This window comes from Xiphophorus couchianus, chromosome 6, assembly GCF_001444195.1.
Source record: "Xiphophorus couchianus chromosome 6, X_couchianus-1.0, whole genome shotgun sequence".
Lineage (NCBI taxonomy): Eukaryota > Metazoa > Chordata > Actinopteri > Cyprinodontiformes > Poeciliidae > Xiphophorus > Xiphophorus couchianus.
In genome coordinates, this window is record NC_040233.1 from 541,863 (window position 1) to 558,564 (window position 16,702).

The 16,702-nt window shown below is 38.6% G+C and overlaps 1 protein-coding gene across 1 annotated transcript in view; it reads right to left on the reverse strand.

Annotated features, from left to right (window-relative positions):
• Window positions 1-16,702, reverse strand: part of cntnap2b (contactin associated protein 2b) — a 51,951-nt gene that overhangs the window by 13,895 nt on the left and 21,354 nt on the right. Inside the window, exons 12-21 of the mRNA XM_028020616.1 lie at window positions 13,489-13,608; window positions 13,064-13,179; window positions 11,293-11,377; window positions 10,142-10,298; window positions 7,991-8,118; window positions 4,760-4,930; window positions 2,580-2,798; window positions 1,273-1,509; window positions 938-1,171; window positions 729-862 (exon numbers count right to left, since the gene is read on the reverse strand). Coding sequence (XP_027876417.1) covers window positions 729-862; window positions 938-1,171; window positions 1,273-1,509; window positions 2,580-2,798; window positions 4,760-4,930; window positions 7,991-8,118; window positions 10,142-10,298; window positions 11,293-11,377; window positions 13,064-13,179; window positions 13,489-13,608 — 1,601 coding nt within the window. The remainder of the gene's footprint in view (window positions 1-728; window positions 863-937; window positions 1,172-1,272; window positions 1,510-2,579; window positions 2,799-4,759; window positions 4,931-7,990; window positions 8,119-10,141; window positions 10,299-11,292; window positions 11,378-13,063; window positions 13,180-13,488; window positions 13,609-16,702) is intronic.

Below are 16,702 nucleotides of genomic sequence, written 5' to 3' on the forward strand. Positions count from 1 at the left end.
TATATTCCTGAACATAATTTGGATGGTTTTGTTTTTTTTGTTTGGAGGGGGCAAAATATGACATCTTTTGGGAATTGGCACTATTTAAATAAATTGATTGAATTAAATAAAATTGTTAGATGTGCTATTTCCAGCTACATATCACTTATCAGTTTGGTTCGTATGCTAAGCTTTGATGCATGTACTAGTAGGGTTAGGATTTTTGTTTTACAATTTTGGTCACTATTCCTAGTAGAAATAAGAACTTAATTTAAAGTGGTTGCTCTACTGGGGGTGCTGTGGTGGTGCAGGGTTTAAACACAATCCACATATGGAGGCCTTAGTCCTCGACGCGACTGTTGCAGGTTCGATTCCCGGCCTGGCGACCTTTGCCACATGTCTTCCCCTTCTCTCCTTGTCCACTTTACTGTCAAGTCACTATCAAATAAAGGCCACTGGAGCCAATAAAACCTTTGAAAAAAAAAAAAAGGTTGGTCTACTGGTAAACCGGGATTTTGAACAAAGCTCTTAAGGGATACCTTAGATCAAATAATCTGGCTGATGGCCATGATGTTTCTTATCCCAGAGCTACCTGTAGTCATACTCAATCTAATTCAAAGGGATTACTTTTTGTTGAAGATTTGGTTATAAAACACAAGTCAAGAATCCATCTTCAACTTACTAGAATTTCTGGCACATTTTCACTATGAATGATCAACTTTAGCTACCAGCTGGATGAGTGCCCCAACCTGCAGTCGAATCTCCCTCAGATTCCTTGTTATGTTGACAGAGTGCGGCTGACCATTGGCCATGTTGCGATGGTCAATATCTATGGTGTAAGGTTCTACAAGTCCACCAAGACTGTACCGGACCTGGAGAGAGCCTACACACAAGCAGACACATTTTATGTAACAGACAAAGTTTTTACTGGCAAATAAAGGTATGTTAACAAGCCCACCATTGTGTCGCAGCACCACTGCCATGTAGTCCTGGGTCCTTGAACTAATGTACACAAGAATGCTTGGAGCACTGTATGTGCTGAAACTGAAGACCAGCTCCTCCTGGGTGAGGTTGGTTTCCCCTAAAAAGGCAAGGTTTGAAAAGCTCCTTGGGTCGCCCAGCAATAATCCGCCATGATCCAACAGAAAGTCATAGCGCACCATGGTTCCTGCCTCAAAATATCCTCCTACATCTGACACGCACCACACACAGAAGAAGCAACCAAAAAAGGGGGAATTAAATATTCACCTTCATTAAATATAACCCAGTATATTAAAATGTGAAAGATGGTACCATCAGTGCAGAAGGGTCCATCATATGCACTGAGAGAGCAGTCACATGAGTATCCGTTGTATTGCTCCACACACTTCCCGCCGTTCCTGCAGTGCATTTTGTAGGTGCTACAATGGCCCTGACAGCCTGGCTTCACTCCTGGAGCCACCTTTGCCCTTTCTTCCAGATCGAAGAAGATCCCATTTATTTTCAGAGACCTCATACAGCCCAGGAAGCCCCTTTGGCCACTCAAAGCACCTGATGATATCACAGATAAAACATATTAGTTTTACTTGGACAAAAGCTGCTGTTTCATACTGCTGACAAAACTCTATGTGTCCTAAGTGGCCCGGACATTCAGTCATGTTGCCTGCGCAAGTCTGACATCTCCCACTGCGTTCTATGACCCCTTGTCTTGGATCCATAAGGCCACCAAGCTTAGGAAGTCCTCCTTCTGTGGTTTCAGGGGAATTTTATACCCCCTTCGGTAACTGACATCCGTTTAAGCTCATCTGGGCTGTTGACATCGATGCAAATCAAATGTAGTATATTTTCCCCAACAGGTATAAAGTTGCTGTTTCTGCTGTCCTGGAGGGCTGAGTTGATCTGAGACTGCAGCTGTTATACAGACCAGAGAAGAGAAGGTCGCTGGTGATGAAGTTATGAAATAAGCAAATTTGCTGCCATTTTACTAATTAAACCCTAATAATATCTATTTAACCTCTAGAACAACTTGGCTACAGTCTGATTTATAGATCAAAAAAGCTCAAAGGGGTTAACTCTATATAATTTTTTGATGTTCAAACCTCTGAGATCTAGAATTATAAGACTGAGATATCAAAGCAAAGAAAATTCAGTAGCTGCTGTTAGGGGCCTCCAGACATTCAGGGGCCCCTAGAAATGGTTTAATTGTAATACAGACCATAGATCTAAACCTGTAGAATTCATTTATAGAGAATGACTATGTTGTTAAATTTTATTTAATGCATCAAGCTTAGATTTTTTTTTTATACATTTAGGATTTAATTAGGAAGTTTACAAAATCATCTTGATAGTTTGATTGTTGTGTTACCATAACTACAATATGGTGTAATCTTTGTGATTGAGTTGGATTTGTTCACAAATAATCAGTGATTGATTTTAAACTCGGCCAATAAACCTGTTTTCCCTCTCACAGACTTCACCTTATCTATATTTAAACATGTTAGTGCTTTCAGGGGGTGGAAGGGTAGGGGTCTCTGCACGGCCCTGTGGAAAACATTCCTTCATCTACTTAACTGCAATACAGTAGAATTGTTGTGATATAAAAATGTAAATTTGTTACTTACCGATATATACATCACTGTAGAACTCCAGTTCTTTGTGTCCCAGTGGGGGGGTAGCTTTTACCTCTCTGTAATGACCATCAATTTGTAGTACTGCTTCTTTGGTGTTCTTCTCAGCCTCCACACGATGCCACTGGTCATCATTTAGAGGCTTTGGTGTTTGAACAGTGAGTTCAATCCGATTTTTTCCAAATTCAAAAGATAACAGGACCATTGAGCCTTCTGTGAAAACAACATTAACATAACATCTTCCATCTGGCAGCTCAGATTTTTAAAATTTAAATAAATAGACTTTATGTCAAAGTGAATTCAAAATATGTGCAACTAAAAGTTGACTAACCAATTCAAGATGTCTCAAACAACATAAGTCTAGGCAGTAAAGGTAATCTTCAAAACTCATGTAAAAAGAAAAACATTTTAGGGAATTTATAAAACACAGAACTACTGAATCAGAAAACAAATAAGAAATATAAAAATAAGTTAACTAATGTTATAAAGGCATGTAAAAAGGAATGTTATTATGAATTCATAATAATTATCTTTATTATTAAGGTAACATGGAACATTTTAAATAGTGTTATCAGGAAAACTTCTAATAGTAGCAATTGTAGGTAATGACCAGAATATTGCCAATATGAAGAAAGTTGTAAATAAATTCAATAGTTGTTTTGTGAATATAGGACCTCACTTAGCAGAAAAATACCTACAATATAAACAGCAACTCATTTAAATTACATTGAGTAATGCAATGTATCTTCACCCCATACAAAAGAAAGAAATCATTCATATCGTGAATAAATGTAAAAGTAAAGCATATCCACTGCCTGTGATGATCTAGACATGAAAACAATTAAAAGGGCAATTGAGGGTTTCTCTAAACCATTAACTTACATTTGTAATTTATCATTCCAAACGAGCCAATTTTAAAACAACATGAAACATGAAAATAGCAAGGATCATACCAATGTATAAAACTGGCAATAATCACCTGTCTCTCTTTTCCCTCAGTTCTCTAAAATTCTAGAAAAACCTTTTTAAGAAGAGACTAGAAAAATTAATAGACAAACATACACTACTCAACAGTAGTCAATGGATTCAGAGCAAATTGGTCAACAACACCACTAGCCATAATTTACTTAATAGAAGAAATGATCAATGCAACAATGCACATTTGAAGATCTGGTAGAATTTAAAATTGCTCAATTTAAGGCATCAAATAAACTGTTACCTGAGCACATAGAGAACATGTTTTTTGAAAGAGAAGGAGGATATCTTAAAGGGTTACTCAAACATTCATAGAGCACAGACAGCTCCTGTACTTCAATTCATGGTGTAAAATTATGGAACAAGTTACACGAGGAGTTAAAACAGAGTCAAAATTTAATACAATTTAAAATGAAATATAAGGAGGTAATTTTCACAAGAAAATGTTGTTGCATATGGGTGAGATTCAGCACTATTGTGCTAACGCATATGAGTATGTGTGGGTATGGATGTATAATATACAGCCATATGTAAATCCAGATAAAATGGAAAATTAATTAACCTATGTCTTTTTAAATTGTTTTTTAATTTAATAATGAGGGTCCATCTGAAAATATGGTATGGATTTATGGGGTAGGACTTCACTGAGTTTCTTACTTCTTCCTACTGCTATTCGAGCATCTGGACAAAACAGGCAGCACTGTGAGGATCATGTTCATTTTTGTAAGTGTGATTTGTTTTGTCAGAAACTTCAGATGACACAGGTGGAGGCCTCAACAATCACCTGCATCTATGACTACCTGACAAACAGATCAAAATTTGAGAGACTGAAAGACTGTCTGTCTAACCCAGTGGTTAGTGGCCAGTGGCTCCCAGTCCAGGAGCACCACAGAGGACTGTACTCTCACAATTGCTTTTCACTCTATACACCTCAGAGTAAGGGTGGAGGACATGAACCTTGATTTTTATCACAATAAGTTTCAGTACAACGACGATAGTGATAAAAAGCGCCATCCCTTTTAGGTAAGTGCATGACTGACTGTGTCATGGCAATCATAACCCCATAAACACAAGTAATGCTCTTGGGAAAAATTCGATTTTGTAATCCACTTTTTAACAACACCAACAAAGAAGTGTGATTTGTATCATATATACTGCTTCATGGTACTACTATTGTGGTACTACATATACATACACACCTCGGATTTCAATGTGAAGGAGGTTGTTGGCTCCCAGGTTCTCCAGCAAGACTCCATATTTGGAAGATGTCTTAAAGTAAAATGAGATATCAGTACTCGATTCAGTTTGAAAGGACTTGAAGTGAAGTGAAGAGGCGGGGCTGTTAAAGGAAGCTGCATTCCAGAAGTTTCCTAGAATTAAAGCAAAAAGAAACATTTAATGAAAAACACTGGAAACATTATACTTTCCACCAATATAAATACCAATCCTTTAAACAAATTTTTTGTATATAGATGGATACATGCACAGCCAACCATTCAGAATACCTTATAAAACCTGCATATACACTAACACTAAAATATTACACTTAAATTGATAATATCAAATAAAATTGAGGAAAAAGAACAATAAGACACAAATGCAATCGGACCCCACGTGATTCTTTTGCTGGATTATAATCCAAAGAGTAAAAAGATATAAATCTTTATTTAAAAACTTCCAAGATAGAAATCAGTTTGTCATAGGAGATCTTCTGGGTTTTTTGCCTCATTTTATGAACAAGTTGATCAGTAGATTTTAGCACACTATAAGAGGTATAAAACTCTCTAAGAGTTACTGTCTTTCTAATCAATTGAAAACAAGAGGTAAAGAACTGTCAAAAAACATGTCAGTGACGTGTTATCACCAGCATTGTAATAAAAATATGACTCACATCTTCACACATTTTTAAAAAGTAAAGCCAGTTTACATTGAGCTAAGAAATCTATTTGGCCCTTTAGAGCAGACCAAGAACACAGCCCATCATTTAAAATCAGCCAGAACATTAACTGTATATGCTGGTTATTGAACAGGACTTCTAAGATGCATCCAGAATTCATCTTAGAAGTCCTAACAAGTCTTAATATGGTGGTATAATATTTGGGGTTTGGTATTGCATGTAATAAACTGGCTTGGTGAAGTGGTGACCCATGTGAAACCTGCAAGGTTTGGTCATTTACCTGCTGGTCACATGCCAAGGCTGCAAGCTAATCAAGCCCACACAGGGTGGGCAGACCTGCAAGAAATTTACTGTAACACATTTGACACTGCTTTGACTAACCAACAGCAACCCCATGGGGTAGAAAAAGTAAGGACAAAAAAAAAACAACATTCAAGGAAAAATAATTTAAAAAACACATAGACTCCCTGCAAATAATGTTGAAAGTGCTTTGCACAGGGCTCACCTTGGAATTAAATTCCCTGATGTGGTGAAATGTGCACAGATCTGAAATACAATGATTAAGTGCTGGGAGACTAAACGGAGCAGACATATTCCTTTGGATCTGTAGCATGATGTGATGCTTTTTCAAATTCTACAAGCAGGTTGATCACAATCAGAATCAAAATTCTTTTTACTGTCATTGTGCAAGAAAGAGACCACAATGAAATTTAAAATGTAATGTTTTCAGCAAAGATAGTAATCTTAATTCTACCAGTGATCAGGTTTGGGTTTGTCATTACTTTTTCACAAATGGTCATATTGGTTTAGATAGCATTTAACCAGGGGTGGAAATTAGCTTCCCCACTAGTCAAATGCGGATAAAAGTATGAAGTGGTCTGTAAATTGGAGCAATGCACCGCCACTGTGGCGGGTTGACAATTTGCAACAGAAAAAAAAAAGCTGTATTCTTTTTCAGTTTCTGTCCAGGCGAGGAGTGGCTGACTGTAGTACAGACTGATGCACTTACTGTCCATATCTGGCAGCCCTAGGCTGTCATAATTTAACAAAAAAAAAGTATATTCAATTTAAATTTTTATCGACCGCGACAGCCCATTGGTTGATTTTATTGACGGACATTGGGCTTATCCAATAAAACCCCTAAGTCCTCCTTGTCCCCCACCCCCACTCTCCCTCCCCCGGAGGTTATAAATAGTGCCATTTCAGGTAACCGGAGTCCGAGAAAAGTGAGAGCGCATATGAGACGGGTGTGTGTGTGTGGGGGGGGGGGGGGGGGGGGTCATTAAAACTACGACAACAAAAGCTAAAAAACGCATATGCCCATTCTGAAAAATATGTGATTCAGGGGATTCATTATTGTCAGAGGAGGATGATGATGAGAGAAGCATGACCACGGACCGATTGAGGAAGAGTTAAGTTAGCTGCTGCCCGGCAAGGAGGAGTGGAAATGTTCATGAAGAAGGAATGTTCCATGCAGGCAGGAGGGCAGGTGTGTGTGTGTGTGTGTGTGTGTGTGAGTCTGGGAGGGGGAATCCAACACTAAGCTAGCAGGCAGTCAGAAAAACACTGGGATAACACAGGAATGATGATGCAAAAATGAATTAACAATGAACATGTTCCGAGATGTTTTAGTAATAAGAATAACTGTGAATTTCAATAGAAAATGTAGTAAGTAAGGGAAAACAAATTGAAGAGTTAGAAAACAGCTACTGATACCATTTAAAAATGTTTTAATATGACTAGACAGATATTCAATAAATACCTTCTGGGGAAGTTGTAGCCAAAATGTGGAAATATTCAACATAGGAAATGTTTGCAAGATTGTTAGAGTTGTGCAGTTAAAGTTTGGTGTTAGTAATTACCGTACTTCAGATGAACTTATTACACTACACTTCTGATAAGGTGTCCACGCTTTATGTTAAATTAGTCTGTATACGTACATATGTATGGTAAACTTATTGTCAGTAAATCGGTTTTCATAGAGTTAAGAATAAATCATATATTTTATATAATTTGCTTGTACTGGTGGGGTTTGTAATCGAAAGGAAAAAAAAAAAAACAGTGGCTGGTGAAATGTCTGAGTGGCCAGTAAAAAATTTCTCTACCAGCCACTGTGGATGGTGGAGAAAAATTTTAATTTCCACCCCTTATTGAAACGCTAGCTTTGACAGAACAGTAACAACAAAATATATCCAAAATGTTAGAAACACCTTAGCTCTGTGTATAGGGAAATTTGGTAGACTGTAAAAACTAAACATAAAAAACGGTTCTCAGACCACTGACCACAGCATGAGGGTACGGCCGAGAAAGCAGCAGGGAAAAACCTGTTTGGCAAAAAATAATATACTAATATACTAAGAGTACATTACCATCATGACTACCAGTCACTCTGAAACAGGGTTTTCTCAATTTGCTGCAATTCTTAAACATTCAAACTGTAACAAGGATCATAGAAGCCATGTGGTCTTAATCTGGTGTGAATGGGGTCTAAGATGAAGTGTCAGGACTTAGAATACATCATAAGAACACTTACTATCTCCCTGGCATTTAAGAGGCCCAACAGTCAGCTTGGCCTCAGATCCGGATCTGCTTGTATCACCGACCACAACTGTATTGACTGGCAAATGGTCTTTATACACCAACAAACCAGCATCTTCCATCCTGTCACACAAAAGCACATCAGGCAGGAACACAATTTTAGGCAAAATAACACCAAAACGAGAAAAGAAAAAACAACACAAAAAACTCAACAATAGTACCATAAAGCAGAAATTACGGAGGGACCCCTGTGTGTGTGCAAGTCAGCCTGTGTCTAGCTTCATGGGGGAGACGGCGCAGCCAGCTTGTCTCAGGGCTTTAAAGCAGCAAACAATGACTCCCAACAGCAAGCGATACATTAGGAACCATACAGTAAAAGCTATGAATATCATTTACCCAGTACTTTTATCAGCACAAATAGGAGAATGTTTCTGTCCCATTAAATTTTTTTCAAAACATATAAATTGTGTCAAATATGTTGATAAAAGGACTGGACACTGTAAATTATCTTACTTGGTCCCAAACTATTCCCTCTGTCTAGAAAAGTAAAAGGATATCGATATGACAACCTTTTACTGTCATATAAGTACATAGCAGCCAAGTGGTCTTAATCAGTATACTGCCATATACTGTCAGTATACGGCAGTATACTGACAGAAGGGTAATAGTGACCCTTCGTGTCACTATCACGAAGAGTCAGTGAATAGTCACATCTTGCTTCATGCATGTACCTTTTGCCGTCTGAGCCGTGACGATGAAAAATATGCCTCATTTTGGCACTTTTCAAAGAAGAAGATTTTGAGAGAATCAAACTTGCAACTCTGGAGCAGACAAAATTTGCATATCTGATTTGAAGCCAACCGTTTGCAAACAGCGAGGGAATGGAATTAGACACTCTGCCACGCCCACATCCTCCAGCCAGCAGCCAGTGTTGAGAAAAAGATTTACCATTATGTTGTTCTATTTCATTAAACACAGGTTTATATCTGTATGAATTAAAGAGTAAAAGTAAGAAAACTAGTAGGAAAACAGGTGACTTCCTGTTGAAAGAGGGCGGGCTAAGGTGATGTCACCAATTGATCATGTGTATGTGACGAGTTCTGGTCTCTTATCACACAAACAAAGTTTGATTAACCTGGAAGCTTGTGTGTGGAAGTTATTCCACTTAGATGTTTTATGGCATATGGTGAGATATGCCCACATGCTTTGATGTATGAAAAAGATTTTGATAACTATTGACCTTCAATGGATCAGGACTATGCATTGATTACATAGGCTGAGTAATTGTGAAGCCTGCATCCCCAAAGCTATAGGACAGTCTTTCTCAAACTGTGATCCCCAGACTACTAGTGGTCCGCAGGCGCCCCCTAGTGATTTGCAAGATACTTGCAGTGACTTCAGCTCAAAATGTAACATGTACAGCTGGCTTATCAACGGATTGTGTTTAAAAATAGCTTAAAACTACTTATATGATGGGAGGAAGCCAATAGAGTTTTGATGTGTGTTTCACTTGCGATTTGATTCTTCTGAACAGCTCTATACTGTCAAAGGTTGATTCAAGTCTCAGTTAGTGATACTCAGTTTGTTCTTTACAACTTTGCTTGCTTATAATGCTCTGCTCACACATCAATGTTATTTTTATTTAATTAAAATTATTAAATTAAATTCATTAAATACAAGAAATAAACAATTAATAGAGTGAATAATTTTTTTATTTAATAGTGCAGAAAAAGATTTTTTTTTCTGTCAAAGCAACTCAAGTCTATTTTTTCTTTTATTGTGCATCTAATTATCAATAGGCATGAATGTTATTAATGCACACAACACTTGGGAGAAAAGAACAACTTCTTTTTTTTATTTCCATGCGTTTGACATCAGTGAAAAGCTTACAAACTACACTTTCAGAATCTCTAAATAACTGAATTCACCCAGAGTAGAAGTGTTCCTGGCTTTTTGTGGTCACTTACATTTACCAAACAGCACCATCTTTGTTAATTAGGATGTTAAAGCTTCCAAAAAGCCGCATACTTTGTTGGAAAAATAAGAATAAGAAATCTTACAATAGGCCTTTGCAGTGCCTTGATGCTCAGGCCTAATAAACAACAAATGCAGCACATACATGAAGTTGTTCTGTTGCTCTACTCACCAGGCTCGCAGGTCAGCGTCACAGTTACAGTAGTGTTTGGGATCAGAACAGTTGTTTTCGATACCGCAGGCACACTTCTGTATCCCAGGTCCTGACCCGCCCCAGTAGAAATGTCTCTTATTATCTCTTCCTAGCCACCAGGTAAACGGAGTGCCATCTAGGAGTCAATCCAACAAAGTTTATGAAGTTTACTTCAATTTTTTTTAACTAAGACTTTGTTAATGCCAGTGTCAATTTATTTATAAAGAACTGTAAAAACAACTATGAACTGCATCAAAGTGCTGTACAGTGTTTTTAAAACCATAGATAAAAACATATCAAAAGAATAAAACACAATAAATTAAACAGACTGGACAGTTGGATTACAATGTCAGGTCTTATGTAAATGATAAAGAATAAAAATTAGTTCTAAGGAGTGATTTGAAATATTTAAAACTATCGGCAGATCTAATGTTGAATGGTAAGTTATTCCACAATGTGTATGTGCTCACCTGCTTATCCATTTTCAAATAATTGTCAAAATGACACCAAAATTCCTAACAGAAGATTGATGAAAGAGGGCAAGGGAACTGAAAAATATATTAAGTTTACAATAAAGTTATTTTGTCCAAACAATATAACTTGAGTTTTGATTCAAGTGAAGAAAATTTTGGTTCATCCATGATCTAACTTCTGTTAAGCAATCTGTTAAAGTCTTTAAGGACTTTGGTCACAAAATGTTTCTTGCTTATTTTTCTTGTGCACATTTTTGTCAACCTTAGCAGTCGGTGTCTTTCAACCTGTGAACTCTGGAATTGATGGATGACAGATTGTTCATTGAGCACGAGTTGTCTGTTCTCCATCGATAAACTTGTTCAAAGAATACAAAGCATGATAAGGATACACTGTTAGATAATGTGCAACGAATCTCTGAGGAGGATTTGAAGCTAATCTCGGTTTCAAAGGGGTTAAGCTCAAAGGGCCGCGGGCCCTGAAAGAATCCGAGGAATCCATTCAGATTATTTCAATGTTGTAAAAAATGCTTGTTAATTTTTCTTGAACCATGCTAAAGGTAATCAGGTGATTAAGCAGCACTGAAAATCACACAAAGACATCCTTAAAAAATGAGAGGCAGCATTAGGTGAGTGAGAATATGATAATGAATACTTTACCTGGACCAGTCAGCAGACGAGACATTCGGCAGGTGTAAGCCACATACTGTTCACACCTTTCTGCTCTGCTGGTGACTGACAATACCTGACACAAAGGCACAGTTGATGATTTAAGTTATAAATAAATAGAATTAATATTTACACAGATGGGATGTCAGATTTTTTTCAAATAGCTTATTTTTATGTATTTTTGACTTTATGCAAATGAGAATTATTTTAGTAATCAATTATCCTGGATATCAGAAAAAAATGTCCCAAGCTGCAGCGTTATTTAACTACTTAAGCCTTCTTTATTGATAATTTAAATATTAGAAATTTGAAAAATGAAAATTTTTGCATGAATGCAAATTTTCACAATATAAGTGACATATATAACACACACATTCATTTACAATGTCCCATTCAGCGATGTCTGTAACGCGTTACTTAAGCGATACTTAGTAACGAGTTACTGACATCGGACCACTTTTTTCAGTAACGAGTAATCTAAAGCATTGCTATTTCAAATCCAGTAGTCAGACTTGAGTTACTTATCGAAACCACTTTGCGCTACTGTGTGTAACTATTTTCTTTTGTAATTTAATTTTATTTCCTCTATGTGTCCTGGGGAGTGACCACCGTTTCTATGCGACAGTATCAGCAGCGACAGAAACATATACAATGGAGGGAAGAGGGAGATGAGCATTTTGTTGCTGGAAAAACAGGAACTATTATGAGTTTTGCTCGGCAAGTCCGATTATTGTAAGCAATCAGACTTGCAATCTAAAGTCGCTTGCAAATTTAATGAGTCACGGGTTGCAGTTTTTGGGCTGGGAAATAAACAGACATAAACCCCAGAATGTGTCTGACATCCAGTTAGTTTTAGTCAGGCTCTCCATGTCCATCATTTCCCGGATGATCCGTCCCGCTGTGTCTTTGTTAATGTCAAGTTAATATATTACCTGTGACTTACGTCGAGCTTTGCGTTGCGCTCCAGAAAACTGCAAACATCGAGACTAATTTGAACAGCGCAATAAACGTGAAAACATTCACATTATATTGTGAAAACAGCCACGAATGAACGAGTCCGTAAAGTTGTGCAACTAAACGCCATTATAATTATTATTATTAAGATAAGTGTCACAAATCTGTGCAGGAGCCATCTGAGTTGTGGAGCCGCAGGAGAAGAGCTGTGTGCTGCACTCTGACACCAAACGCAGGGCCGTAACGCAGAACCTAGACGCTTTTAGTGCGGGGGATGAGAGGGATAAAATCCTATTTATAGTCTTCCGGACAATACTAAAACACACAAAACACGGACAAATGACCAAATTACAAAAGTTCTTTTTGTACTGTTGTAACCATTAAACAATCTCCCCTCCAGTTCAACCTTGTAAGTGGAATCACATTGTTGATGTTACCATTATAAAATAACTTGCAATTAAGAATTGGCAAAGCTCAACGTAATATTCACAGGTGGCGGAGCGTTGTTGTTAGCAGCTGCTGAACTAAAAGGTTACTTTTAATGTAACTTAGTTACTTTCCAAATCAAGTAATCAGTAATCTAACTAAGTTACTTTTTCAATGAGTAATCAGTAATCTGATTAAAATTTGTTTTTCAAAGTAACTATCCCATCACTGGTCCCATTTTAAGTGTATTAATAAAACACAAATACAGTAATCTATGTTGAAAAAACTTCACCAGTTAAAGTTCTTTAACAGACAGTATAGTGAGATTACTTAAAGTAAGTGAAACTTAAAGGGTCATTTAAATTTAGCAGCCATTATATACCTGTTCATCAGTGACATTGTAAGTAATCGGAAGTACTGCTTTTCCATCCTCATCTGGAGCAGAGACTGACGTCTGAGGAGACATGTTGTTCCTTATAGTGGTCCAAACCATTGTATCTAAAAGATTCCATAAAAAGCTCAATTATTTTTATGCATAACAACTAATCTGGAAAAGAAGCTAAAGATATGATAAATTTAAGAAACATAAAACAAAAGAAAAAATGAAAAGAAATCTATCAATGCTTTACAAACATACATAGAAACACATTATGCTGAGACAAAGAACTAAATGGGCACTAAAATACATAGGTAAGCTTGTTACATTGTGCACAGCTAAACAAGTCATATGATAGCATTAACCTGTGCTCTGATTATTCTACTACTAAGTCTGTACTAATTCTGATTATTCTATCTTAAACATCTCACCTGTCATGTCACAGTGTACTCTGAAGGGGGGTAGAGAACCACTACCATCAGGGTCAATCCAGAAGTTGCCTGAGCTCTTCCCCTGATGCTTATACTCCTCACAGGACTGCTGATACAGCGCTAGAGAGACGAAGCAACACACAGAATGGAGAAGAAGAAGACCGCCACACATACTGTATGTGGTTTATACAGCTAAGCTGTCAAGGTTTGCAGATCAACCTTCTCATGAGAATGTATAGATTATCCTGAGCCTACATGTTCAGATCCCAGGCAGATTTAACTTTTTGATTTACTTGTGTCCAAATATTTGACCAGGCAGAAAAATTCAAAACCAAAGGTTTGTAATCCTAAATGATCTTGAGTAGTGTAGTGTAGCGTTTTATCACATCCAAAAACTCCAAATCGCTTTACACTAGAATCAGTCATTTACAGATCAATATGCACATTCACACACTAATACCAGTGAGCTACATTGTAGCCACAGCTGCCCAGGGCAGTCTGACAGGGGGGAGGCTACCATTCAATCACAGCACCAGAACTTTCATGTTGTAGTTCACACTGTTATTTAAACTGATGTGGTTGTAACCATAATGGAAATTTGTTCTCTACTGCATTCGCCATGCATCACAAATGTCATTCTAGACACACATCAGTTCCACTTGTCTTTTCATCCCATTCTATACAACACATGATTCTTATTCATAAGAAATAATGTGTCAATTTTGAAGAAAAAGACCAGCCATTTTAGTTGTCATTTTATTAAAAATAGCATGTTAGGGCGTGCCGTGGTGGCGTAGGGGATAGCGCGACCCATGTTTGGAGGCCTTGAGTCCTCAACGAGGATTCGACTCCTGGACCCGACGATATTTGCCGCACGTCTTCCCTCCTCTCCTTCCCCCTTTCTTGTCAGCCTACTTTCATGTAAGGGACACTAGAGCCCACAAAAGACACCCTGGAGGGGTAAAAAAATAAAATAGCATGTTAAAATATTTATATCCTCCAAAATCCTTGGAAACCACTGTTGCTTAACTTTACAACTGTTGGGAACTGGGGTTTTGGCTCTTTGTGGGGACTTTCTTTTCATCTGTTGTTTCCCTCATCATCCACTTGATGGTGCCTATAGGCTGCACTACCTGGAGGGCGTGTCTGTTGACTGGAGTCAGCGCACCTGTGATCTATTACTCATCATCTAGGCGTATATGAGGAGTGGGCTGCCAGCATTGGTTGCCCAAATCCCTCTCCGCCTCTGCTGAAAAATCGTTGACAGTTCCTGGTTTCACGGCTGCCAGTTGGATCGCTCCTCGCCTTTCCTCTCAATAACTTACTTGTCCACCCTCCACCGCAGCCTCTCTCATCCACCTCCAATTAACTCTCCGTCTGGATCTCACACTGGAACCTGGAACATCTCAAGAACCCCTGCAAAGAGACCACTACCCCGGTGACCACAGTAAATCCCCCCTGGTGGAAACACATCACCACACCAAGTAAGATCAGTCTATTTTTTCCTCTGAAGTTCATTTGTCCAATACCCCTTCAACTCACCATCCCTCTCCCACGGTCTTCTAAGAACTGATGACCCCAACTTCCATCCACAGGACAGGAACCACATAATTTCACATTTTATCATTGTCAAAACAAACTTTATCTGATTTCCTGTTCTCCTGATTGTGTTCTGTATGCGGGCAAAAAGACTTGAACCCAACATGACAGAACACTCAAGCCAACAGTCAAGTCCCGCAGATGCTCTCAGGAGAATTTTGGCAGAACACTCCCTCATTCAGTCTCATGATTCCGCTTTACGAGACCTGGGTAGCTGGCAAGTTGAAACAAATTGTTGTCTCGAAGAATTGTCTATCTTTTTACAAAGCTCTCTCAGACCTCCACTCCAGCTCCAGTCTAGAACCACCGATGCACTCCACTTTTTCTGAAATCCGTCCACCTACCAAAGACAAGTTTTCAGGTGACATAAACCGATATAAGGGATAGCTTTTACAGTGCTCTCTTGTTTTCAATCATTCCCCTGGAAGTTTCGCCTATGAAGGTGCTAAAATAGCTTTCATAATTTCACTGTTGACAGGCCAAGCTTTAGACTGGGCAGAAGCAAGATTTCCAACTTCTACAGACTTTGGTTGTACATTCAATGATTTTCTGAAAGAATTTCAGCAAGTATGTAGTCAAGAGTCCAATAAAACATCCAACTTCCAAGACTTATGGATGATAAAACAAGGCCAATGGTCAGTAGCAGATTTTGCTATAGACTTTAGGATTAGAGTGACAGCTTCTGGCTGGAATGCTCCCGCTTTGAAGAGTGCCTATTTCCGTGGCCTCAGTTAGTCTTTAAAAGATGGGCTAGCCACATTAGACGAACCTGCTACGTTAGAAGAACTAATCAGTTTAACTATCCGATTAGATAACAGATTCAGAGCTACTGTATAACAAAGGAAAGAAACAAGAGAAACTCATCTGTCAGATTGCTTCCTTCCACCTCTCCAACTAGCACTCCGTTTCGTCCGCTGAACCACTCTGAGTTCAAGCCCATGCAAATAGGTCACACCCGTCTCAGACTCGGACAATAAAACCCATCCTTGTGCTTTCTTCTCCCGCAGATTGTCCCCTGCTGAACGCAATTATGATGTGGGAGATTGTGAACTGCTAGCTGTTAAGCTTGCCCTGGAGAAGTGGCGGCACTGGTTGGAGGGCGCAGAACATCCTGTGCTGGTCTGGACTGATCACAAGAACCTCTTCCATCCCCAGTGTGCCAAAAGATTAAACCCCCGTCAGTCCCATTGGTCATTGTTGTTCTATAGATATAACCTCTTCATTTCTTATGGCCCCAGTTCCAAGATCATCAAACCCGATGCCCTGTCTCGATTCCGCTCACCTGATTCTGAGAGAGAATTTGCCACCATCCTACCTCCTCGCTGCACCATCTCCTCTGTTACTTGGGAGATTGAAGACCTCATTCGCCAAGCTCAACAAACTGAACCTGATCCTGGCACCTGCCCCCATAAAAAGATCTATGTATCTACCTCAGTCCCAGCACGTCTCATCCATTGGATCCACTGCTAAGTTTTCAGCTCACCCCAGAAACAGCCGCACAATCGCTCTCATCAACCGAAGATTCTGGTGGCCATCCATCCACAAAGATGTAAAAGAATTCGTCCTCGCCTGGTCCTTCTGCGCTAGAAATAAACCATCCCATCAACCTCCATCC